At 40.7% G+C, this 27,644-nt stretch overlaps 1 protein-coding gene across 7 annotated transcripts in view; it reads left to right on the top strand.

The window, feature by feature from the left end:
- The window catches only part of grin1b (glutamate receptor, ionotropic, N-methyl D-aspartate 1b), a 60,587-nt gene that overhangs the window by 26,534 nt on the left and 6,409 nt on the right, over positions 1-27,644 (top strand). For 4 of the 7 annotated variants that reach the window (XM_084727773.1, XM_084727774.1, XM_084727778.1 and 1 more), the window contains 14 exons: positions 1,673-1,823; positions 4,114-4,200; positions 4,309-4,444; positions 5,446-5,573; positions 8,937-9,101; positions 11,178-11,296; positions 12,862-12,974; positions 13,091-13,239; positions 13,627-13,784; positions 14,247-14,408; positions 14,875-14,984; positions 16,000-16,145; positions 26,231-26,332; positions 26,546-26,727. In XM_084727773.1, coding sequence (XP_084583899.1) covers positions 1,673-1,823; positions 4,114-4,200; positions 4,309-4,444; positions 5,446-5,573; positions 8,937-9,101; positions 11,178-11,296; positions 12,862-12,974; positions 13,091-13,239; positions 13,627-13,784; positions 14,247-14,408; positions 14,875-14,984; positions 16,000-16,145; positions 26,231-26,332; positions 26,546-26,680 — 1,861 coding nt within the window. In that variant the 3' untranslated portion in view covers positions 26,681-26,727. The remainder of the gene's footprint in view (positions 1-1,672; positions 1,824-4,113; positions 4,201-4,308; positions 4,445-5,445; positions 5,574-8,936; positions 9,102-11,177; positions 11,297-12,861; positions 12,975-13,090; positions 13,240-13,626; positions 13,785-14,246; positions 14,409-14,874; positions 14,985-15,999; positions 16,146-26,230; positions 26,333-26,545; positions 26,728-27,644) is intronic. The other 3 variants (XM_084727776.1, XM_084727777.1, XM_084727775.1) reach the window with 2 other exon arrangements.

The following is a 27,644-nucleotide window of genomic DNA, read 5'->3' on the forward strand; positions in this document are numbered from 1 at the left end:
TAAAAAATCCTTTAAAATTATTAACATCAACACTCTAATTCACAATTGTGGTGAAAATGAATTCTTTAATGATGGATATATAAAAAATACATTTATTTTATGGGACGTTTGGGTTGCTTTTATTTTTTATTTTATTTTTTCTCATTTCTAAACTGTTTATGTTCCAGTAAACAGCCTCGTCCCAGACAAGAAGTCACAACATCAAACTTTATTTAAAAATGTGTTCCAGTCCTTCAAAATCTAAAACTAACAATATCTACTGATAACATGGGTGTAAAATGTGCTGTTATAATCATCTTTGTTTTAAAATGTAGATATTTTATTTAATGAAAATGTTGGCCCTTTAAAGTTGCGTCCCAGATCTCAACAAAAACCCGATTTAATCAGGCATAAAAAGGGAGAGCTATACCCTAAGGACCCCTGTCTCACTTTCACAAATCCATTCAATAATCAGATGTGTCTCAACATGTCGACTCTGTAGCTCTTCCAAATCAAAACTTAATAATGGTTTAAATATTTTGATTAGTATTAACAGAACTCAGACCTACTTTAAAGAATAAAATGGCTGCTCACTACGACAACGCTGTGAAATAAATAAAAAAAGGCAACTCTGTTGGATAGAAAATAAGTTTTCATTTAATGAATAATAATAAATGTAATCACTACGATGTTAGCCCGTTACCTGGGTTTCTAACTAAGAGTTTGATTTTCAAAATATATTTTCCACCATAATTGAAGTTTAAACATCAACTCAAGACAGAGTGAACTTGAATTTATTTTTTTATATGTTGTAAATATTAACGTGCAGTAAAAATGTAAACGAACAGATCTGGATCTCGTGGCTCCTCTGCTCTGATGTTTCCTGCACAGATAGAGGGTGACGGGGGAGGGGGCGGGGCTAATGGAGGCCAGTAGCTCCTCGGGTTCATCCAACCATAATCTCATGTTGCTCCGCTCGCCGCTACAAGCTAATGAGGTCAAGTGCAGGTTCATGTGATGGGAGGAGGTGGGGGCGGGGTGGCGTTAGGTGGTCAGACCGAATCGCCTCGGATCCATTTCATCAGCCCCACAGAGCACGATGAGTCATCCGTAATAAATATAATAACTGAACACTTATATAATCAGGAGAGAGACAGGAGAGAATAATTCAGATTTTTAAGGTTCAGGGTTCAGCTTTGTTGTTTTTATAAAACACAGGATTACACAATGAGATGCAGCTGAAACCTCCTCCACACCACACACACATCTAAAAACTAATATTCACATATTTTAAATTACAATAAAACTTCAGCTCAGGGAAAAAAAAACATTTCAGAGGATTCAAAGTGCTGGAGACAATGTGGTTTTATGAAAACTCATGATTATTAAGGACTGCAACTATTGGTTATTTTCATTGTTGATTGATCTGTTGATCATTTTCTCGGTTAGTTATTTTATTAATGCCGTCACAATTTATAAAATAACCCAAAAAATAATCATGAAAACATAAAAATCTGTCTGTGCTTCTCTCCTCTCTGTGACCCACATTCACCATCAGGTCCACTCTCATCAGGTTTATCCGTGTTGCTCCACTGTCACAGCAGTGTCATGTGACCTGTTTGTACTCAGGAAGAATTTAGAATAAACACAAAAATAGATTTCTGACTTTCTAACTTTCTCATTGGCTGTCTAGGGTGCTGATGTCATCAAAGTACCCTGACGGTCTAACAGGACGTATCGAGTTTAACGACGATGGCGACCGGCGCTTTGCCACCTACAGCATCCTGAACTACCAGCAGAAACCAGGTCGCCTCGTCCAGGTTGGAGTCTTCAACGGATCACAGGTACAACTTGGAGCAGGTCTCAGTAAGATGTGGAGCAGGACTCAGTAAGACGTGGAGCAGGACAGTAAGACGTGGAGCAGGTCTCTGTAAGACGTGATGCAGGTCTCTGTAAGATGTGGAGCAGGACTCAGTAAGACGTGGAGCAGGACTCAGTAAGACGTGGAGCAGGTCTCTGTAAGACGTGATGCAGGTCTCTGTTAGACGTGATGCAGGTCCCTGTTAGACGTGATGCAGGTCTCTGTAAGACGTGATGCAGGTCTCTGTAAGACGTGGAGCAGGTCTCTGTAAGATGTGGAGCAGGACTCAGTAAGACGTGGAGCAGGACTCAGTAAGACGTGGAGCAGGACTCAGTAAGACGTGGAGCAGGTCTCTGTAAGACGTGATGCAGGTCTCTGTAAGATGTGGAGCAGGACTCAGTAAGACGTGGAGCAGGACTCAGTAAGACGTGGAGCAGGTCTCTGTAAGACGTGATGCAGGTCTCTGTTAGACGTGATGCAGGTCTCTGTAAGACGTGATGCAGGTCTCAGTAAGACGTGGAGCAGGTCTCTGTAAGACGTGATGCAGGTCTCTGTAAGACGTGATGCAGGTCTCAGTAAGACGTGGAGCAGGTCTCTGTTAGACGTGATGCAGGTCTCTGTAAGACGTGGAGCAGGACTCAGTAAGACGTGGAGCAGGTCTCTGTAAGACGTGGAGCAGGTCTCAGTAAGACGTGGAGCAGGTCTCTGTAAGACGTGGAGCAGGTCTCTGTAAGACGTGATGCAGGTCTCTGTAAGACGTGGAGCAGGACTCAGTAAGACGTGGAGCAGGTCTCTGTAAGACGTGATGCAGGTCTCTGTAAGACGTGATGCAGGTCTCTGTAAGACGTGATGCAGGTCTCTGTAAGATGTGGAGCAGGACTCAGTAAGACGTGGAGCAGGACTCAGTAAGACGTGGAGCAGGTCTCTGTAAGACGTGATGCAGGTCTCTGTTAGACGTGATGCAGGTCTCTGTAAGACGTGATGCAGGTCTCTGTAAGACGTGATGCAGGTCTCTGTAAGATGTGGAGCAGGACTCAGTAAGACGTGGAGCAGGACTCAGTAAGACGTGGAGCAGGTCTCTGTAAGACGTGATGCAGGTCTCTGTTAGACGTGATGCAGGTCTCTAAGACGTGGAGCAGCAACGCTCAGTAAGACGTGGAGCAGGTCTCTGTAAGACGTGATGCAGGTCTCTGTTAGACGTGATGCAGGTCTCAGTAAGACGTGGAGCAGGTCTCTGTAAGACGTGATGCAGGTCTCTGTAAGACGTGGAGCAGGACTCAGTAAGACGTGGAGCAGGTCTCTGTAAGACGTGGAGCAGGTCTCTGTAAGACGTGGTGCAGGTCTCTGTAAGACGTGGAGCAGGTCTCTGTAAGACGTGGAGGAGGACTCTGTAAGACGTGGAGCAGGTCTCAGTAAGACGTAGAGCAGGTCTCTGTAAGACGTGGAGCAGGACTCAGTAAGACGTGGAGGAGGACTCTGTAAGACGTGGAGCAGGTCTCAGTAAGACGTAGAGCAGGTCTCTGTAAGACGTGGAGCAGGTCTCTGTAAGATGTGATGCAGGACTCTGTAAGACGTGGAGCAGGACTCAGTAAGACGTGGAGCAGGACTCAATAAGATGTAGAGCAGGTCTCTGTAAGACGTGTTGCAGGTCTCAGTAAGACGTGGAGCAGGTCTCTGTAAGATGTGGAGCAGGTCTCTGTAAGACTTGGAGCAGGTCTCAGTAAGACTTGGAGCAGGACTCTGTAAGATGTGGAGCAGGAACTTGGAGCAGGAACATGCATTTGTTTGGTTCCACCGTTTCATCGTCTCTGCTGACGGCTTGAAGCTACATGTCTCTTCTTTTACTGCCCTTCACTCTTTGAGGAAATAACAAAAACGCCAAATTTTTTTAAAAGTTGTTTGACCTGTAAAATGTGACGCAGCAGTGGTTAGAAATGGTGACACCAGTTTTTTTTAATCTGGCAGCAGCAGTCCTTACAGTGGGTGGGGTCGTTGTGTTGACAGGAAAGTGATGCATGTCTGCTCTCAGGTATTAAAAACTTGATGCAGGTGCTTTATAAAATGTAGGATCCAGATTCAGACACACTGAAGGACTGCAGGAGTGTGTGTGTGTGTGTGTGTGTGTGTGTGTTAGTCCCCTGTCTGTTTAACTATTGATGCACAGATGCAGTATTGATGCTGTCATTTAGTCAGCTTGTCACAGTGAGACCTGCTGAAACAACATCACAACCTGTGTGTGTTTCTGTGTGTGTCTGTGTTTGTGTGTGTTTCAGGTTGTGATGAACCCTCAGAGGAAGATCATCTGGCCTGGAGGAGAGACAGAGAAACCAGTTGGATACCAGATGTCAACTAAACTGAAGGTACTGCTACTGTTAATGTGACATGTACTTTTCTTGTAAAGGTGCATTCAGTGAATTTTAGAGGTAAAGTGTGTGTGTGTGTGTGTGTGTGTGTGTGTGTGTGTTCAGATTGTGACGATTCATCAGGAGCCGTTTGTTTACGTGAAGCCAACAAAGACTGACGGGACGTGTAAAGAGGAGTATACTGTCAATGGAGTTTTAATCAAGAAGGTGATCTGTACAGGACCCAACGGGACAATCCCAGGTACACACACACACTCACACACACACACACACACACACACACACACACACACACACACACACACACACAGAGACCCAGTGCATCTTGGGATTGCCACTTGGTGGCTAACAACATGCTAACAGCAACTTTTTTCAATATTAAAAATTAAAATATAATATAAATCGTGTCACAATCTTGTCAATTGAAAAATAAGTCCAAAAATGTTGGTGCACACGGTGAACATTTTTGGGCCTATTTTTCATGTCTTTCCTATAACAATTATTTTCATCATTGATTATTAGCAATTATTTTCACATTGATTAATAATAATCTTCTGAATTAATCAGTAGAAGTTTAGTCCGTAAAATGTTGAAAATTTACTCAAAATCACTAATTGATTAATTAATACCGTCACAGTCTTGTCAATTGAGACACAGGTCCAGAAAAGTTGTAGCACGTGGAAGCACACCCGTAAGCTACAGCGTTTTTGGACCCATTTTTCAAGTCTTTCCTCTCAATCAGTTTCTGAAATAATTGATCGGTTGTTTTGGTCCATAAAATGTCACAAAATGTTGAACAATGTTGATCAAAGTCCAAGATGACGTCCTCAAATGTCTTGTTTTGTCCACAACTGAAAGATCATCAGTTTACTGTCAGAGAGGAAAGAAACCAGAAAATATTCACATTTAAGAAACTGAAATCACAGAATTTAGACTTTTTTTTCCCTAAAAAATGACTCAAAACAATTAATCATTTATCAAAATAGTAGACAAATAATTTCATAGTTGATTAATCATTGCAGCTGTAAAAATTATAAAAATTCATGACAAAATAAACACAATTTAAAGTTAAAGTTGATAAACAAACATTGTCAGTTGCTGCTGAACTCTGATTGGTGCAGGAAAATAGGTGACATCAACTTGTTCTAAAGGAGCCCCGCCCACAGAAACGTGTTTGTGTCTTTAAGACACGCATCTACTGACACCTACACACTGTTTGTGTGTGTGTCTGTCTGTCTCCAGGTCAGCCCATTGTCCCTCAGTGTTGCTATGGTTTCTGCATCGACCTGCTCATCAAGCTGGCAATGAGCATGAACTTCACCTATGAGGTTCACCTGGTGGCTGATGGGAAATTTGGCACACAGGAGCGAGTAAGTATGTGTGTGTGTGTGTGTGTGTGTGTGTGTGTGTGTGTGTGTGTGTGTGTGTGTGTGTGTGTGTGTGTGTGTGTGTGTGTGTGTGTAGATGGTGGCCGATTTCCTCATTAAAATCTTGGTAAAGAGACATTTTCCACCCTGAGTTTTGCCTCTCAAGTTTGACTCGTATATAAACCATCTTGTCACCCATCTTATTGTACACCATTGTAAAAACATGTTTATTTTCCTTAGTTTTTAATTTCTTCTGTCATTTTTTGTTTCTATGTAGGTTTTGTTTGCACTGCGAGTATTTTCTCATGCCTCCCTCTTCTTCGTTAGATACAAGTTTGATGCATTATCCCTTTAAAGGGCTCTGTGTGGTTTATGTATTGTTTTGTTTTAGTCTTTTTGCAGTCTGTCGGTGTATACATCGAGGAGTCTTCATTTAGTATCTTTAACAATTCTAATAAAACTATAAATCTACAAAAAAAAATCTGGCGTTGTTGGCCGTTAAGTTCTGTTTTTTCAAACGATACAGGATTATTGGTCATAAAGTAGACACTCCCACAACGATCACCTGATCATTGCTACCCTGCTCCTGTGTGACTGACTGTATTATGGTGTTAATATACAAACTTCCTGTGTCCTTTTCAATGTAAAAGCCTTGTAGTATTTCAGCGGACAGAGTTCCTTCATTTGTTAACAAGGTTCTGAACAGTCCGGCGTCTCTGTTGTCGTATTTTGTGCTTCATAATGAAGCAGCAGGTCTGGACTGCAGGCAGCCTGTCAGCAGCTCATGTAACAGCTGATATGGCTCAGAGACCTAATAAAACAATCATATTTTGTTTGTTGTACTGCTGTATATTATCTCCATCGTGTTTTCCATGGTTTCACTGACCTGCTGGAGAATCGACCAATCAGCTGACAGTAACCGTACTGGACGGAAACGTGTTTTATTTTTCTCTTAAATTCCGTTTAAATTTGTCCTTCTGACGTCTGTCTCTGCGACTCTCTGTCTGTCTGACCTGTTTACTGATTCAACACAGCCAGCACATCATTGGGGCTTGTTGCCATGGCGACCACCGCTCAGTCCCTGACTCTGACCTTGTTGAGGCCGAGAGACATTTAGTCATTACTCTCTTGCTCTCTGCTGCTGCTGCTGCTGCTCTCTTAGCTGCTCCAGATGACACCATCTCTCCTCTCACCTCCTCCATCACCTCCATTTTCATTCCCTCCAGCAGTCTGTCTCTAATGCTTCCTCCTCCTCCTCTCTTCTTCCTCTCCTCTCGTTCCTCTTTAAAGATTTATTTGTAGTAGAAATCTGCTTAATTTTGCTGAAAGATAAAAGATTTGTTGATAAATTTCAGCTCTTGCCACTAATATCAGATGGATGACTCAGCTTCATTACAATAAGATGATATTTGTCTGAGTGTTTTTTATCTGTTGTTTCCCTTTTAGAAATCAGAAACAGACCGAATGTTCATCAGCTGAGATCAGTTTCTAATAAAGTATAAAACCAAGCTGAATTTCAGTTAAATCTCTTGATATGCAGTCAGCGTCATGTTGCTCGTGCTCTGTAGTCGCGGGCGAGCATCATCCTGGACGTCGGCTGAAACAGTGACGTGACAAACACGAGACTGAATGTTGAAATGAGCACTGAAGATGGAAAGTAAATGTAGAATAACGTTACTGCTTCATGATATTAACAAGCTTACTGCTAACATTACGAAACCAGATCCATGCAGTGTAACTAAGTTATAGCTAGCTGGCTACAGTTAGCTTAGGTTACAGTTAGCTAGTTAGCTGCCCTTGCTTTGCGTCACTCTTGGCTACACATTTGCTTTGTTCCGTCACTTCATTCATTTATCTTAACTAGCAGCATTTTTTGTTCATAAAAATGTGTTATTCCTGTTGACCTAAAGTGCTTCTGCTTTTCTTCTTTAATAAAATAAAATTAAAGTACCAGCCGTAACCTAAACATGTCAGTATTAATTATCTTTGACAGTGAATGTTTGAATTATGTACAACTACAAAAAAACACTACAGTTTAGAAAATAAGATACAAATAATAAAATAAAATAATTAAGCATGTAATTGTAGATAATTTATCGTCACAGTCCAGTTCAGTATAGAGAGTTTTTTATTGCATCATCATGATATTCAGTAAATTGTTGCATCCCTTGTCTACATATAGAAGTTAGCATCATGGATCAGTTAGCTGGTGAAAGAAGTTGGCAGCTAGCCAACTAACACATCCACTCAGATGGTATTTTGCTAGTGAGCAAGCAAGTCAAGATTAGCAACACCAAGCCAGCAAAACAACATGCAAACACTGCCAGCCAATCAGATCGGCCCTGGGAGTCTGGATGAATTTGAATTTGTTTTGTTAGTTAGCTAATTGGCCTGTGTTAGCAACAGGCTAATGTTAGGAGGTAACGTTATCCAGCTAAAAGCACAACATCACAATGTTTTGCAGAAATGTTCGCCTTGATATTGGACTCTGGGGTCGTGGTGGGTGCTGGGCGTTTGGCGGCGCTGGTGAACTCCATGTTTAATGTTAGCTGGTGTTGCACACTGTTGATGCTGTAGGCAGCTGGAGAGAGGTGAGACACTCTGGAGCCTAGATTCTCAAACCGTGGTACGTGTAGCTCCCTCTAGTGGTACGCGGTGGAATGTCAGAAATATTTAGATTTTTTTTTTAATTAAATAAATTAATTTCAAAACATAATACGATCAGAATGCACAACATTTCTAATGAAATCTTAATCTTAATCAATCGGTCTTAAGTGTGATGGCAGGGCAGTAAGGACAGGTACAATGAAGAGACTGAAAATGAATACTTCAAAAACATCACCAAACGGCACAAAACAATGGTGGTACTTGGAGAACTCAATATTTTCTGAGGTGGTACACAGTGTAAAAATTTTGAGAAACACTGCTCCGAAGCATAAAGGTCACATCCTTTGGATTTTCAAAATAAACCATCCAGAATCCAGTCAGTCTGTCCACAGGCTGTTATAGACACCTGAGAAAGTCGAGGAACATCTGACTTCCTCAAAACACAGAGATGAATAATTCCAGCTTCTTTCATTTCACACCATTAACAGTTTCTGTAACTGAAAAAGTTCAACTTTAAACTCACAGGAGAAAGTTCTTTTTTGGTTGTTATTCCTCACCTGAATCCTGTCAAAGTGCTTCTGTCTCCACTTTTTTGGGTCAGTTTTACAAAATTAATATTGATAACTGATCACATATTAATAAGACTTTGATTAATAAGGTTTATTATTCAGAGACATTCAGTTCTGCTTATTCTATTAAAAAAAATTGAATGAGAAAATGGACTTCAGGTGTGTGACCTTCTCTCTGCTCCTCCTGCAGGTGAACAACAGTAATAAGAAGGAGTGGAACGGGATGATGGGGGAGCTGTTGGGAGGTCTGGCCGACATGATTGTCGCTCCCCTCACCATCAACAACGAACGTGCTCAGTACATCGAGTTCTCCAAACCCTTCAAATACCAGGGCCTCACCATCCTCGTCAAGAAGGTAAGTCTGTGGTCCAGTGTGTCGCTGCTTCTGCTCCAGTTTACACTGGGGAGGGGCGGGGTCAGCCTGGGCGGGGTCAGGCAGGGCAAGGCAGGGTCAGCCTGGCGGGGTCAGGCGGGGTCAGCCTGGGTGGGGTCAGCCTGTCAAAATCCAGTTCAGGGTGGTTTGTGGCCATCTATTGTGATTGGTTGAGCAGATATGATGTCATAGTGGGACAGCAGATTGAGGAGGACCTCGAGGATTTTGGAAAATCTCTTCAGAGCTGCAGTCAATGTTTGTTAAACAGACGATGAGAGACACAAACAGCAAACTGCTCAGAGCCATCAGCCACTTCTCAGTCTTGGCATCACTTCATTCTTAGTTTGATTATTGATTTAAGTAAATTAAAAACATCATTGAAGTACAAGCTTCGGATGCACAGTATTGGATTTTTGCCGATATGTCAACATTTTCCAACTCATCTTGGCAGATAGAAATATTTGCACATATTTTTTCCTGCTAATGTCAGAAAACATCAAGTCTCTCTTTTAGTAAATTAACATATTATTCTGCCTGCTCTTATTGTGACGGCCCACTGGAAAGATGTAGATAGAAAATACAGTGTTTTTCAAAATAAAATATGGTGACCTCACTGCAGACATACTCCTCACATCTGAGGAAGACTTCTGTAACATATATTGTGTATGTTGTGTATTTATAATTAATATAAAGGAAGACATTTTAACTCAAAATCACGAGGTTATTCCGGCACGAGTAAAGAATTAAAAAGAAACATGTAAACTATTAGAAATCCAAAAATATAACATTTCCAAATCTTTGGATGTTTTTCCACTGAGCCCAAAATGTGGCCAGAACAGTTTGACTGTTAATTTGCCTTTTTTTTTTTTTTAAACCAAGTTATTTTCTGAAAGTTCATCTAAATTAAAGCCTTTAATGTGACCTCCTGTTTGGTGAAATTGAAACCGAGGAAGCGTCGTCTCTGCACTGAGACATTGAAGCTTCACTTTTATAAATTTCTGACCAGCCACAAATTTTCCTTATATATTTTGGAATCAGATTATCCCAAACTGGAGAATCTGCCACCCCAACTCCCCTGTGTGGTCTGTTATTGTGGGTGTGAACTTGCTCACAGCTTCAGTCTGAGAGATATTTTGGGATGTTGGAGGTCACAGTGACCCAGTTCACAGCAGCAGCAGCTCGATATTTTCCATCGACCCTCCAACACGTCTGTCCAGGGTCAGTCCTGAGCCTCTGCTGAGCAGGATTACAGGATGTTTTGCTGGATCAGATGAACACAAGAAATAAACTCGAATGCAACAGAGAAGAGCTGCTCTTCGGCTGCAGGTACAAACTCTGCAGGATGATTCCTACAACAACTAAACAGCAGTCAGGAGTTTTAACTGACAGACCAGTCAGATCTGCGAGGGCTGCAGACTCTCCGCAGTGTTTGGGGGCCGAACACGACACAGACCTGTTGTGGTTTGGAGGTGGGAAGTACAAGAAAATATTTTAGGTTTTGTTGGTTTGGTCTGCAGAGCAGCAGGACTGGATTTATTTCTGTAAAAAGTCAAAGAGCTGCTGATGATAACAGCTACAAACTAACTGGGGCTGACGAGATGCAGAGATGGGAAGTAACTAAGTACAAATACTCGAGTATTCAATTTATTGGTAACTTTTTACTTTTACTCCCTACATTTGAACACAAATATAATTTTAATGCAAGATGAGACAAAAATAATGTAACAAGATGTAACAAATTATATAAAAAGACATAAGATGAAAATGACATAACAAGACATAACACAACATAACAAGAAGAAAATGTTGACTAGTATGTTGTTAACTAGATGAAAACAACGATGTAACATGACGTAACACAAGATGGAAATATTTTAAAAGGTGTGATGACATGTAACAAGATTAAAATGATGTAAAAGAAATAATAAGAAAAAATGACATAAGAAGAACAGAGAGGAAGAAAAGCTGAGGTTTGTTACTGTGGTGTCTGATGATGATGATGATGATGATGATGTGTGTGCTGTGTTAATCTGTGTGTTTTGTGTTTTGTGTGTGTAGGAAATCCCTCGCAGCACTCTGGATTCGTTCATGCAGCCGTTCCAGAGCACACTGTGGCTGTTAGTCGGTCTGTCGGTCCACGTGGTGGCAGTGATGCTTTACCTATTAGACCGGTTCAGGTAAACACAGGACCGCGGATATGACATCATACGACACAGAATGAAGCCATACGACACGGTACAACACAATAAATACAGGCCCATATGACACGTTACATAACGTGATAAAATATGATGCAATACAAGTCAGCTTTAAGGACACGGTAACCACAGTTCATCATCATCAAGTTCCTCATAATAAGAGTTAGTTAACATGTTGATAAGATTATCATCATCAAGCATCATAAGTAGTTTATTGTTTGTTTTAAGACAAGTTTTAGATCATTGTACACTTTAATAAAATCTTTATTAGTTCATTATAATGTTTTATAACAGCATTAGTCTGGGGCCACTAATTAAAATCATGTTAACAGTTTAAACATTAATAAGGTTATAATGTAGGATTTGTTATTTCTGTTTATTAAGCTGCAGAAGGTGTAGTGAACTTTATAACATGCTGTTGATTTTATCTGTAATAACAATAAAGAATACTTTAATCTTACTCATTTTTTTTACAAAAACTGTTGAAGTTTAACAATGTCATAATAGTAACATTACTCTTATAAACAATTACAATAATCTTATAAGGCTTTTATTAATGTTCTTAAGCACCAATGAAGTGTTTTAAATGTCTTTGTTTATGATGCTGTTATCAGCACATAATAATAAATTTTGATAAACATCTCGTAAGGACTGTATTACCTCTTACTACAAGTACCATCATAGAAAGTTTTATCCAGATGTTTATAACTCAGGAGTCTCATTTGAACTTTAGATCAATGTGCTGATTTATTTTTATATAATGACGTTTCTTTGTGGTCTTTGACTTTGAGCAGCAACCAGAAACAGATACATGAGAATACAGTACAGTATCATACAAATACTTCAGTCTGGAGGAACAATAAAATCATTTTTAATCACTAAGATCATTTTAAAATGAAGATTTTGTGTCAAATTATTGATTCTTTTTGTAAATAACCATGGTAACAAGCAGGATAACGTACAGTCAGCTGCTCACTTTTGTGAAATAAACCCTGTCAGGATAATTCAGTAAAAACAATAACTTCATTTATTTAGCACCTTTAAAAAACAGAGTTCACAAAGTGCTTTGACAGACAAAGCAGAGGAGCAGGAGGCAACATGACAACACAGCGGCAAAACAATGAGGACAAACAGAAGCGAGACAGAATCTCAAATTAAAGGTAGACTTCGTAAAAATAAGACAGAACAGAAAACAAGCAAAACAAAGAATAAATAGAAATGAAAATATGTCAGTAAGAATAAATAAAATAAAGAGACGACACATGATAGACAACATTATGTAATATCAACATAAATAAACACAAATAAATGTTTTAAAAGACGACATCAGGTCTGTGTTTTAAGAAGTGATTAAAGATGTCAGGAACACGGACGCAGAAAAACACATTGATTTGGCTTGATGGCTTTATTTCATAATAATGACCTGCTGACTGTACATTATCCCTCACATACCATACACTGTTATATGACCTGTGTGTGTGTGTGTGTGTGTGTGTGTGTGTGTGTGTGTGTGTGTGTGTGTGTGTGTGTGCGTGCTCCTGCAGCCCGTTTGGAAGGTTTAAAGTGAACAGTGAAGAAGAAGAAGAAGATGCCCTCACCTTGTCCTCCGCCATGTGGTTCTCATGGGGAGTACTGCTGAACTCTGGGATAGGAGAAGGTCAGTGTTCGTCCAATCAGAGACGTCCTCCTGTCCTACAGTGCCACAGACAGTCATAATGTGTCTGTGTGTGTGTGTGTGTGTGTGTGTGTGTGTGTGTGTGTGTGTGTGTGCAGGAGCTCCCAGGAGTTTCTCAGCCAGGATTCTGGGTATGGTGTGGGCAGGTTTTGCTATGATCATCGTAGCTTCATATACTGCCAACCTGGCAGCCTTCCTTGTGTTGGACCGGCCTGAGGAGCGCATCACTGGCATCAATGACCCCAGGGTGAGACCACGCCCATACTCTCTGTATACACACTGACATACGGAGGAAACGGGCAGGAACTTCTCAGAGTGCAGAACTGAGAACAATGACTTTAACGTTTTAAAGAGCCTTTTCACAGGTTCTTTACGTTCTATCGACAATTGAATAAATATGAAAATAATTAGCAGATCGATAATGAAAATAATCATAAGTTGCAGACTAAAGTGACTAAACTACTGCTGCACTTTTCTGTGACTGTGACAGTTTCTGCTGTGACTAAAAAACAATAATAACAAACAATAATAATAAATAGTTCATTCATTTGATTAAGTGTTTGTTTAGGACAGGAAGTGATTCACCCGCAGGACGCAGATGTCTCAGTTCATGTCTTTGTCTTGTGTTGTGCAGCTGCGTAACCCATCAGATAAGTTCATCTACGCCACAGTGAAGCAGAGTTCGGTGGATATCTACTTCAGACGGCAGGTGGAGCTGAGCACCATGTACCGGCACATGGAGAAACACAACTACGAGAGCGCTGCCGAGGCCATCCAGGCCGTCAGAGACAAGTACACTTCACACTACAGCTGCAAACATTAACACACACACACACACACACACACACACACACACAAAGATTATTAATCAATTATTAAATTAATCACCAGCTATTTTGATCCTTTAAGTCATTTTTTAAGAGAATAAAAAGTCAAAATTTCTGATTCTAACTTCTTAAATGTGAATGTTTTCAAGAAAATGATCAACAGACTAATCAGTGATGAAAATAACAGTCACAGGAGAGACTTGAAAAAAAAATACTTTAGCTCATGGCACAAGTTAGTGCGCTCCAACCTATTTTTCAAGTCTGTCCTATAATGATTATGTTTATTATTATTAATATATAAAAAATATATAAAACATACAATATATATATATATGTAATATAAATAAAACATTCTGTAGACTGCTGTGGTCCACCTGCTGACCACCTCCTCCTCCTCCTCCTCCTCCTCCTCCTCCTCCTCCTGCAGTAAACTTCATGCCTTCATCTGGGACAGTGCTGTGTTGGAGTTCGAAGCGTCTCAGAAGTGCGATCTGGTGACGACAGGAGAACTGTTCTTCCGCTCCGGCTTTGGGATCGGGATGAGGAAAGACAGTCCATGGAAACAGAACGTTTCTCTGGCCATTCTCAGGTAAGAAAACACCTGAAGGAACATCTGAAGGTACTACACTGGAACCAGACTGGAACCAGACTGGCCGACCTTGAGACCTCAGAAATAGAGAGGGTTTTGAAACTTTTCTAAACAATGAAAAACTCTTCCAGTGACTGAATATCATGAGTCATGTTTCCAAAAACAACTTTCTGAGTTTTATCTCAGCAGCATCATCGCTGTACTTCAAATAAAAGAAGGAAGTGAAGATATTACTGCAATGCTAAATTCCTTTAGCATGTCAATGGGAGTTCCCATTATGTGTTAGCATCTAAGTAACAGACTAAGTGCTAGTTATTTATATTTTCATTTTTATTCTGTTACAGTACAGTTTTACCTGCATGTACACTGCAGTGTTTTCAGGTGTTTTCTCCACAGCGCTGTCGTCTGAACGTGAGACCGTTGTCATGTGAACGCAGCCTCAGTGTGTGTTGTTGTGTCTCCTCAGCTCTCATGAGAACGGCTTCATGGAGGATCTGGACAAGACGTGGGTTCGATACCAGGAGTGTGACTCCAGGAGCAACGCTCCCGCCACCCTCACCTTCGAGAACATGGCAGGTAGGAAACTTACAGACTCAACGTGTGGAAACACGTAACTTTAATATCCGATATCGATTGCTGGACCATCAGTGTTCATCGAGGAATGCATTTCTGTTCTTGTTCCTTATGAATAAACTAACAAACAAACAAACAAACGAGCTGAGACCTGCAGTCTCTGTTTCCCTCTAGTGGCTGAATTGAGGCACTACAGAACGGCTGCATTCTTTGTGTGTTTGAGCCATTTTATTCTCCATTTATCTGCCTGTGCAGCACACAGATCTTCAATATTCATCAGTATTCACAATGTTTTTGGGAGGCTTATGTTATTTCCAGCTCAGCTGTATGGAAATCAGTTGTGTTTAAAAGTGAAACTCACAGTAACGGACGACAAAAAATTTAGTTGTACAACTGGCTGTTGGATCTTGGTTATAATGGTGATATTGCTTTGAGAAAAATGTGGATAAAAAATGTATGTTTTTTTCTTCATTGCATCAAATGGATTCATATTCCTTAGCTCCTTAGTTTCTACCTGACAAATTATTCCTGATTGATTTTAAATAACTGATTTTTTTTAAAATGTGGGTTTTGTTTTAGATGTGTGTTGTTGCTCTCGTTTCATGTAAAACACTGAAACTTAAACATTGTAATTTTTAGACTTCTTTTTTTGTAATTCAGGTTCTTCTAGCACACTAAAGTAAGACAAAGCGGGCAGAGCTTTATGTCTCTTTGTTTATGTGCATTAAAAAAATTAGACCAAACTTCTTAAAACTCAAAAATAGGCTTTGTCTGACTCTTCCAATGGTGAAGAACAATTCTGATTATTATATTTCTATAATTTTATCTGTGGGTTTGCATGTGTTTGTTAATAAAATGACTGAGGATCTTTAAATGTGCAATAATCCTGCAGTGGAAAAAGTGTTAAATTTTCCATTTTAATGTCCCAAAAATGTCTCTCCTCTCCTCTCCTCTCCTCTCCTCTCCTCTCCTCTCCTCTCCTCTCCTCTCCTCTCCTCTCCTCACCTGTCCTCCTCAGGTGTGTTCATGCTGGTTGCTGGTGGTATTGTTGCCGGGATCTTCCTCATCTTCATCGAGATCGCCTACAAACGACACAAAGATGCTCGGAGGAAACAGATGCAGCTTGCCTTTGCCGCCGTGAACGTCTGGAGGAAGAACCTGCAGGTACCTGACTCTACTCTACTCTACTCTACTCTACTCTGCTCTACTCTACTCTACTCTAACTCTGCTGTACTCTATTCTACTCTACTTTTCTCTCACTGTAATTGTAACTGTGTGTGTCTGTAGTGTTTCTAACCTGCTCAGCTCTCCTCTCTGCTGCTGGTCTCTATTTTATTTTATTTTGACTTGCAGGGACAAAATGACTGTGTCTCTCACTGGATGAATGTTATAACCACCATGTTTGTCACCATGAACCTGTCATTACTGCTCATAGTTAACATGACTGTGAGCAGCTGAAGGGTTAAAGGCTGGGTGATTCTGTTCAGGTTGTTTCACTTTGGTTTGATGAGTCGGTTTGGACATTAGTTTTTTCTGCAGAGCAGAACTGAAGAAATGCAGCTGGTTTATTCTCACTTCTCAATAAACACATAAATAATTAATTAAATTGTTCACTATAAACCAGAAGAAGTTCGCAGAACTCAAAAAAAATCGTGGTAATCAGTGGCCACAATTTTCTTGAGTTCATAAAGTCAAAAGTTGGAGGTTTTCAAAGCTTAAATATATTGAGTCCATGTTGCGTCCACTCTTTGATTACAGCTGCAACGGATCATAAAATTCACAGTTCGGATGGTATCAGAGTCACGGATCAGATTATTTTTCAGATCAACAAAAAAGAAAAAAGTTTAAAAATGCCTTTGACTTTCTGTCTGTTGTCACCACAGTAATGTCACGTCATGATAAAAATAATGTCCTCAACAGCAGAAAGTAGAAAAAAGAGTTTTGAGAAAGTTTCATAAGAAGTCACAGAATTTGACGGACAAGTCAATACATGAAACTGTGTCCTGTCTTAATTATAATAAATCACTTTATTCTCAGCAAAGAAAAAGAACAAATTCTATTCATAATAAAAAGGCAAAGGGACATTTCGGCTTTAGAAACTGCTTATAAAAAACAAACAAACAAAAAACAAACATTTTCTGAACAACATTATGAATTGTTACTTTTAAAGAGCCCCGATAATCATAGCTTTAATTCAAATAAACAATTTATTTGGTGACAAATAAAGCAGGTAAATCAAACCAGACAAATCAGAAAAAAACTCTTTACTTCTTCTTGGACAAAATAAAACAACTGCGCACACACACACACACACATCTGAGGTTAAAATAAATAAAACATTTGTTCATGTCGTCTGAAATCAGGCTGACCGTCTCTCTGGAGTCACCGCAGAGTCTCTGACAGAAACCTGCGTCCATGTTTTCCCTCAGATTGTGGTTGAGAACAGGAACACAAAGCGATGGCTCAGTGGAGCATGATGGGGAAACCAACATTAGGCGTGTTTCCAGGCGGCGTGCGGAGCAACAGGACTGTCGGTGTCCACAGGGATTCGTCACAGACGTCCTGCTCGCTGTGTTCAGTCTGCTGCCGACAAATGTTACAGATAAACAGCTCAGAGACGTTGTGTTCTCTGCAGAGACGCACAAATCCAATCACACGCAGATCATTTACTGATCTACCATTATTAATGTTACTATGTTCAATTATTTAACACAGAAAACATAAATAACCAGCAGGGTGAAGTCGGTCAGTGGATTTTAAATCAGAACTAACAATTAAAAATAAGCAACATTTATTCTTTTCTGCATTTACAGCCATTTATATCAAAATAACAAATAAAACATCAGGATGAAATCACTAACCACACACATTCTCTAGAGAGAATTATGAGAACAGAAATAAGAACTATGTAAAAAATATCTAAAAATATGTATGGAACAGATAATATAACAATAACAATATGAACGAGTGTGTAAAGTTGCATTTTCCTTATCTGCAATATATCACAGCAATAAAAAAATATAAAACTAATATGCAGAAAATAAAAGATGAATATGATAATACACTGGTTCCCAACCTTTCTTCCTTGGAGCCCCGCCCACTTGCATCTAAGGAAAGCTGGGGAAGTTAATGATTAATCATTAATTGATTAAATTTCAAATAAGAATTTAACTGATTAAACATGTATTCACTGATAATTAATGAGTAGTCTCAAAATGACAGTAATTGAAGAAATCAATTCTGTGTACACTTTTATTTTTATTCACAAAGATTGTTCTACATTGTTCAACCCTCCTGCTGAGCGTTTTTGCTAACGTGACATAAAACTCTCAGAACAGAGTACAGTTTTGTTTTCCCGCCAAGAAGTTGCCTCTGATTTTAATGAATTATATGAAAACGTTGCAATTTTCTTTTGCAATTTTCACTCCTTCGATTTCATTGCAAAATGCCTAAAAACGAAAAAATGTCACATCAGTCACAACAATCCCAAAAAAAAGACCTGCCAAATCCTGGAGGAACTGATAATTATACACTGAACAGTTTAATACACGACTACAGTCTGTGGTCTGGTTCGGTGTCCCGCCCACAGCACTGTCTGATTGGTTAGAAGTCACGATAAAAAGCCAATCAGCACAGACACACTGAGTCACAGACAGACAAACACAGAGCTGCTCCAGTGAGCTGAGAGGAGCTGTGTGTGTGTGTGTGTGTGTGTGTGTGTGTGTGTGTGTGTGTGTGTGTGTGTGTGCAGTTGTTTTATTTTGTCCAAGAAGAGGTAAAGAGTTTTTTTCTGATTTGTCTGGTTTGATTTACCTGCTTTATTTGTCACCAAATAAATTGTTTATTTGAATTAAAGCTATGATTATTGGGGCACATGAATAAAGTAAACAATAAATAATAAATAAGTAACAAATATTTGATGCTAAATGCAGAGGAGGGACGATGTTTGGTTCTGTGTTCTGCTCCTCAGTGCAGTGACTCACTCACAGCCAAGATAATGTCACTTTAAAGAAACATCACATATGTGCTTCATCTATATGTATGTGAGTCACAGTTCTCTGATCTCAGATCTGTTGACAGACACACTCAGACATTCAGCTCTGTGTTCACATCAAAGATTAATGTGCAGATCTGAGATCAGCTCAGTGAGAAACACCCAGAGGACAAAACACACAGAGCTGCTGTCTACAGAACAGTACGACACAGCGCAGAACAGTACGACACAACGCAGAACAGTACGACACAGAGCAGAACAGCACGACACAGAGCAGAACAGCACGACACAGAGCAGAACAGTACGACACAGCGCAGAACAGTACGACACAGAGCAGAACAGTACGACAGCGCAGAACAGTACGACACAACGCAGAACAGTACGACACAACGCAGAACAGTACGACACAGAGCAGAACAGTACGACAGCGCAGAACAGTACGACACAACGCAGAACAGTACGACAGCGCAGAACAGTACGACACAACGCAGAACAGTACGACACAACGCAGAACAGTACGACACAACGCAGAACACGACACAACACAGAACAGTACGACACAACGCAGAACAGTACGACACAACGCAGAACAGCACGACACAACGCAGAACAGCACGACACAACGCAGAACAGTACGACACAACGCAGAACAGTACGACACAGAGCAGAACAGTACGACACAACGCAGAACAGTACGACACAGAGCAGAACAGTACGACACAACGCAGAACAGTACGACACAGAGCAGAACAGTACTACACAACGCAGAACAGTACGACACAGAGCAGAACAGTACGACACAACGCAGAACAGTACGACACAGAGCAGAACAGTACGACACAACGCAGAACAGTACGACACAGAGCAGAACAGTACGACACAACGCAGAACAGTACGACACAGAGCAGAACAGTACGACACAACGCAGAACAGTACGACACAACACAGAACAGTACGACACAACGCAGAACAGTACGACACAGAGCAGAACAGTATGACACAACGCAGAACAGTACGACACAACGCAGAACAGTACGACAGTCAGACAGCTTCTCTTCATCTGAAACGAAATTCCTGATGTCACTGAAAGAGACTCGGAGACGTTGTCTCATCGTTGTCTCATCGTCCATCGGCACAGACTCTCTGTGTCTCCACAGTCTTTATAACCTTGTATCTCCTTGATAACAACATTAAAGCTCCTGCTGCAGCTTTAGAGTTCATAAAAGATCAAATCAAACTTTATTGTTCTCTGTGGGCGAACAAAAAACAACTGCACAGAAACGATCAAACCAACAACATCAAATAAAATCAGTGCAAACAGTTTTGACACTGACGGAAAAAAAAACATTAAAACACTGTGAAGTGGTTTATAAAACTTAAGTCTAAGTACAACATTAAAAAATTCAGCGGAACAAAAAGAAGATAGGATGGAGCAAATGGATTAATGAGCTTTTAAAGTTTCCTGTTGAATATTAATGAGATGACTTTTTACTGCAGAGCTGATGACCTCACACAGCAGACAGACCAATAAAAACACAGACGGTTCTGTCTGCGGGGGGGCAGATGAGCCAGAGGAGAAATAAGATTAGAAGAATCTGATTTATGCAGAAAAATAAACAACATGAGTTTGTGGATGCTGTCAGGCTAAAATTCAACTTTTGAATCCATTTTCATCTGTTGTTTCTTCAATTATTGTTAATGATTTAAGGCTCTGACTAACAATTATTTTCATTGTCGATTAATCTGTCAATCGACAGATTTTAACATACACACCAAAACATCACAGAACCACACAACTGACTGACTGATGAAAAAAAGATCACAACAGTACACACACACACACACACACACACACAGAGAGAGAGAGAGAGAGAGAGAGAGAGAGAGAGAGAGAGAGAGAGAGAGACAGAGAGACAGAGAGAGAGACAGGCTAAAGTTAGCTAGCTAGTAACAAGCAGTTTTTCCTGTATGAATTAAATGATATAATTATTGATATATTATTGATATATTATTGATATATATTAAGATATCAGAAAATATTTGGAATTTCTCTTTTCCTTTTGGTGATTTCAGTGTTTTTTCTGACACTAATAGGAGAAATGTATTGATCTAAATGGGGAACATTGTATAAGTGTTGCATCAGAGAGAAGAAAACATGGAAACAGTGCAGAGAGAAGTCAGATATCTGTTTAATGAAGAACACGGAAATTCTAAAAAAGAATCTAAAAAGTGACTGAAGCTTCTTCAGAGGAACAAACCAGAGCTCAGACAGTAGAAGAAGAAACGTGCTCTGACGGTCTTTGTTCCAGATGTTGTGCACAGCAGCTGGACTCAAACACATTAATAATCATCACTTCTTCTCTGCCTGGATTACCACTTCAAACACTAGCTGCTAACAGCTAGCAGCTAGCAGAGGATGATTAGCACTTCAAACAGCTGTCTGCAGGCGAGGAGTTAGCAGAGCAGGATTAGCACATGAAACACAGCAGCAGCTCTCAGAGAGCCGAGGCAGGAAACATTTTCACACATTTTATACACCAAACAATTAATTGGTTAATCAAGAAAATTAACAGATTAATCGATAATTAAGTGTTATCGGAAAGACGTGCTGGATGTATGTCTGTGTGCTCCAGCAAGTTTGGATCTGTTTTTCAAGCAACAGGATTAATTGATTGATTACTTATTTTGGTTAGCTTCATTAGCTGTTAACTCTGTTAGCTGTAAGCTCTATTAGCTCTGCTAGCTGTTAACTGGAGGTTGTTTAAGGGTTAAGCTAAGAGCTAACTGTGTGCTACAGACCAGCAGCTGCAGATCTGATTGACTGAGGACGTGTTTAATGATGTCTGAGGATCAGGATCAGTGTTTCTCTGCTGCAGGACAGCATTCATCCTGTTATTTTATTATTTTTCATGTGATCGATGCTCAGATCCAAGTCTTCCACTCTGTGTCTTCTGACAGACTCATGATGATATGAAACATGTCTGCTGTCTCTGCAAACCACAGTTTGGGTCTCAGCCCACATGAAACTCTGTTCTTCATTCATGATCAATGTGTCTGATTGATTCTGTTTTTTATTTCAAACTGAATGTGTTGGCAGTTTTTCAAGAATTCAAACTGTTAGAAATAAATATATATGTAAATAAATAGGTTTTTTCTATTGTTTATGTATAAGGTATATAAGTCTGGTGATACTGTGTATTTTTCTTCTCATCATCAAATCTCATGTGCAGAATCAAACCAACACAACAGATTGGTCGATAATGAAAATGATTGTTGCAGGAAAGACTTGAGAAACTTGAAAAACAAGGTCCAAACATGTGGAGAGCACAGACGTCCATGTGCTCCACATGTTTGGATAATTATCAATGAAAATAATCATTAGTTTCTACTGTAAAACCACAAACTGAGGCTGCTTGGAGATGAACTACTTGTGCAGTGACTTCAAGTGCACATCGTGACTGCAGGGCAGACATGACATAACCACGACAGCTCTCATTACCGTCAACAGATCTGTCTGCACCAGCCGCTTCACGCCTCCACACACACACATCTGCATCCTGAAGGCTGTTTCTACACAGTTTACAAGTCAAGTTTTCTTTGTTTGTTTGGACTTTGGACTGTTCCAAATCAGGTGTTGTGTTCAGGCTGCGATGGTGGGAAACACCTGGGGGTGCTGAACCCAAAAAAAAGCCCTGCAGAGGGTTCATGGGCCAGCGCAGGCTCCGCCCCTAAGTGTAGAATTTTGGGAGACAAAAAACAAAACAACAACAAACAAACAAACAAAAACAACAACAGACAACTGTACTGACGTGGTTTTCTCTGTTTGACACCCCAGGCCTGAGTCACAGCTAACTGAGCGGACAGCAGTTAGCAGTTAGCTAACTTACTTTAGCCACAAGTAAAACTATCTGTCCATCGGGAAACTCTGTAAACAACGTGCTGAGCAGAATTAGTTTTTAATGACCTTCCTGGTAAAATTAGATCTTTTTTTTTTTTTTTAAGCTAACAGTTAGCAGTTAGCTACTTTAGTAATGGGTAAAGCTGTTTCCATCAGGAAACTCTGTAAACGACATGCTCAGCTCAGTTTGTTTCCCGCTAATGACTTCCATTTAAATAAGAATGAGTTTTTAATGCTCCCCTGCCATCAGCAGCTCCCTGTCGGCTCTGCGTCTCAGCTCTGCCCTGGTCTTCTTTGTGTCTGGTGGTCGTATCTCTCTTCAACTATTGGCCACACTGCCCGACCCGCCCCATGACGATCAGCAGCACTGCTGCTGCATTTGATCCGTATCTGTAAATTTTCAGAAAATGTATTAAATAAATAAATATTGAACCTGTTCTTTTCCAGGGATGTGTTGACTGGAAGGGAAAATACACAATAATGCCAGATTTATTTAACTTTAGTGGTCAGAGTCTGAAGGGTTCACTGACACAGGTCAAAGGTCAAACTGATGATGTCTGTATATGATGTCAGAGCTGAAACATCACGCTGATCATCATCTATGTGCTGTTGCCCCCCCCCACACCCTGTTTTATGTTCAACACACACACACAGATGACAGGTGACATTATAGCAGCAGAGTGTTGGTATAATGATCTGATCAGCATCATCACAGCTTCATTCAGGCCTCATCCTCCATCTTTGTTGCCCTCCTCCTCCTCCACCCCCAGGATTAATCTCCTTTGCTTCGTGTGGTCGACTTCCTGTTGTGTTCGTGTGTTTGAGCCTCATGTTGTTGATTTACCTGCTGCTGCTGCTGTGTGTGTGTGTGTGTGTGTGTGTGTGTGTGTGTTTGTGGCTGTGGGCAGTAAAACAGTTTGTGTTTTACTGAAACATCATTTCATCTGTAACAGGAACCAATCTGTAGGAGACACACACACACACTCACACACACGTTCATGTGTTCACTGTTACATAATCTGCTGTTGCACATTTACACACAGAACAACGTCAATAAATCTATTCGTTAGGATCAGCACACTGGATAATCTTATGTAATGGATCTCGTTAGCCCCAGGCTAAACCAGGACAGACAAGCTAACGTTAGCTCTGACCACCAGCTGCTGGACAGCTCTTACAAACCACTGTATCACTGCTGAGGCTGAGGGTCGCCCCGGGATACCTACACCAGTTTACACACACACACACACACACACACACACACACACACAGTTCATCCAGTTTAGGCCTGGGTTAAATGTCTGTTGGAACAGGGACTAATGTTTACGTGTAGTGATGTGTGGCTCTTTATCAGCACACTGGCACCTTTTAGCCCTGTGTTTAGTCCATTTTCTCTGGGCTAAACCTCCTGCAGAGCAGGGCCTGACAGCCCAGGGCTAAAGTTGAGGTTAGCCCACTTTAGGGCTACACAGCCCAGGCTTAAAAGGGCTATTCTTAGTTACAAGTTACTCTTGGGATACAAACATAAATCCAAGTTAACGCGGGGCTGTATTATTCACAATGCACTTCTTCTGGCCCCACAGGGTTAAATGTCTAGACTGTCCTCTTTAACAGTCTTTATCCCATTTCACTTCGGCTCCTGTTTAGTCCATTTTCAGGGGATAACATGCAGATGGCAGCTAGCTCTACTCCAGAGCAGAACCAGTAAGATTTCAGCTAAAGTCGGGGTTAGCCCACTTTGTAATGTTCCAGTGGATGAAAAGTGGGTGAAAAGGTATCAGTGTGAAACGAAGCATTTAACCCTGCAGGGCCAAAGGAAGTTAAGCATGAATCGTATGGCCCTGCGCTTAGCTTAACCCTTGGCTAATAATGCAGGTCTGAAACGGAGCTGATTGACCTTCCTAAGTCCCGCCCCTTTTTGCTCTGTGCTCCAACAGTTCCACAAGCTTGGTACATGGTGGAACGTCAGTCAAGTTTGTCCTTTCCTGTTTACTGTACACAGATGTGCACTGTTCTCAGCTCATCAGGTTACTGGAAGATCTTTAAAGACACATTTTAAAAAGCTAGCTAACCAGCGAGCTAATCTACATCATTGGTTAGCTAGCTAGAAAGGAAACAGGACAGAAGAAAGTTGACTGAGGTACCCGTCTGGTTCAACTGTTATTGGTGCACAGAGGGGCTTAGGAGGGGTCAGTTAACCCATCGTTAACTCTTAGCCCAGGACTATGAATATACAGTGTGAAAAGTTCCTTTATATTTTAGTCCCACACTATATACTGCACTACTCTATACAATGCAATATTACATTGTGCCGTACTATACTAAAATATGTTACAGTATGTACTGTCACTGGATGATACTATAGTACACTATAATATGGTATTCTATACTATACTGTGCTACACTGCAGTATTACATAATACTGTACTATACTCAACCATAAAATTCACCATATTCACATGGCGGCTATTATCCTCTAACGTCACAAGTCGTATAAATGTTGAGAATCTGATAAATGTTCATCACTTCACCACTTCCTGATTGTTCAGCAGCTGCAGAGATTTCATAACACATTAGCAACCTTAGCTAACATTAGCGTTCAGCCTCTGCCTAGCCAAATTAATTTATGTGTTTCTTATTGTATCATGTAACACTATTAAACTGTAATGTTAGCTAGGCAGAGGCTCAATGCTAATGTTAGCTATGGTTGCTAATGTGTTATGAAATCTGTAGTTTTATCTTGAAATACGTCCCAGTGTCCCTCCAGATTTTCTCTACCGTTGTCTCTTCAGCTGCTGATCAGTCAGGAAGTGGTGAGATGACGACCATTTGTCAGATCCTTGATGTTTGTGTGACGCTTGTGACGTTAGAGGAAAATGGTCTCTGTATGAATATGATGAATGCTATGCTTTGTCTTGTTACTATATTAAGTAACTATGTTAAATGATGTGTATTTAACATAACTATGCTGCTCAATTATAATATGGCATGTTAAACTATACATTATTCCATTTATACACTTAATACTCTTACTATGCCATGCTATGCTAATAATACTCGTAGTGTTATGTGCTATATAATGCTATATTATGTTTTAGTAAACTATATTAGATTGTATGTGTAGCTGAAGTCTACTGCAGTGAAAACTCACAGACTACACTACAATATACAGCTTTATACTACATAATACTTCATTATACTGCATTATACTACATGATACTGCATTCCTCACACACACACACACACACATACACACACACCCCTGTGTGTGTATGTGTGTGTGTGTGTTCGTGTAGCTGCCATGTCTCTGCTGCGTGTGTTAATGTGTGTGTGCACCTATCGTATCATTTATTTTAGGATAGGAAAAGTGGTAGAGCAGAGCCCGAGCCCAAAACCTCTTTTAGGTCCATCACTTCGACCTCCGACCTCAAACGCCGTAGGGCCTCCGGGGACGCCACGGTAAGGAGATGAAGACCACCTACCATCCTCCTCCTCCTGCTGTCCTCCTCTCAGCCTCCACTTCTCTTTAGTTTCTGTCAGTTTTATCATCCATCCGTCCTCCTCTTCTTCCTCCTCCTCCTCCTCTTCCTCTTCAGTCTGTCACATATTTTTTCATCCATCAGTATTTTTTCGTTTGTCATCTGTCTTTCTTCTCATCCTCCTCGTCCCCAGCTCCATCATCATCATCATCATCTCCTTGCTGACTCATCATGGCCGCCCGTCTGTCAGTCAGCCATCTTTATCTTCCCGCCTCCATCGGCTCATCTGTCCCTCAGACAGACAGACAGACAAGAGGAGACAGATTGAAGACAGAAAGCGTCCGATCGGTTCGATGCGTCCGTCCGTCCCGTCAGGTCAGGGCTCACACCGAGTCGTCCTCTTGCAAAGGAGAAGTGAAGAGGGTCAGACTGTGTGGTCTCTTCTCTCCTTTTGTCCTCTCATCCCTCCTCTCTGTCTGTGTCCTGTGGTTGTCTGTCCTCATCCTTGTCCGTCTCTGTCTGTCCGTCTGTCCCTGTTCTGTTGTCTTTTCCTCTCCTGTCACCTCTCTGTCCCTTCATCTGGCCATCCAAACGTCCCACGATCCTTTTCACTGAGGTTTTATTCCACTAACGACCCAGCTCTGTCCTCACAGGACGGCCTGCAGACGCTCATTTTTTTTCCTCTTAACTCGTCTCACTTTCAGAGAAGGGACAGTTTAAGGAGCTGCTGAATTAAAGCTGTCACAGACGATGATGTTTCTGGGCGTAAATGGCTTCTCCCTCAGCTAATAAATGACTCTGGTTACAGCTCTGCTCGTCCCGCAGGAGTCGATGAGATCTGAGTTCATTAAAAATCTATAACTCCTGATCACTTCTGTCATCAGTGCTTCTGACCTGTCTGTGGCCGCCGCCTGAACTTCTCTTTTCTTTTTTACAGCCTCAGTTTGGAAGAAAAACATCAAAATCTGCAGGAAAAATCTTCCATGCACTCTTAAAAAAGTTAATTCCACCTCCACTGAAGACTGTCATTGTGTGAAATATTTTTTCAGAGTGCAACTCAGACATCAAAATGATATGTGCCAAATCTTCTGTGATGCACTTTTTGTCTTTTGAATCCACAGCAGTCGGCCATTTTGCATCCCCCTCTCCCTCCCTGTGTATTCGCTGTGAAGGGAGTGAAAATGGAGCAGGATTTTCTCAGGGATCAAACTGTGGCGCTGTCTGTTACTGAACGTTAAATGAGCTGCAGGAAAGTGTGTCATTCGGTTCAGTAACAGACAGTCAGCTGATCA

The sequence above is a fragment of the Lutjanus erythropterus genome, chromosome 10, assembly GCF_056507025.1.
Source record: "Lutjanus erythropterus isolate fLutEry1 chromosome 10, fLutEry1.hap2, whole genome shotgun sequence".
In the NCBI taxonomy this organism is placed as follows: Eukaryota; Metazoa; Chordata; class Actinopteri; order Lutjaniformes; family Lutjanidae; genus Lutjanus; species Lutjanus erythropterus.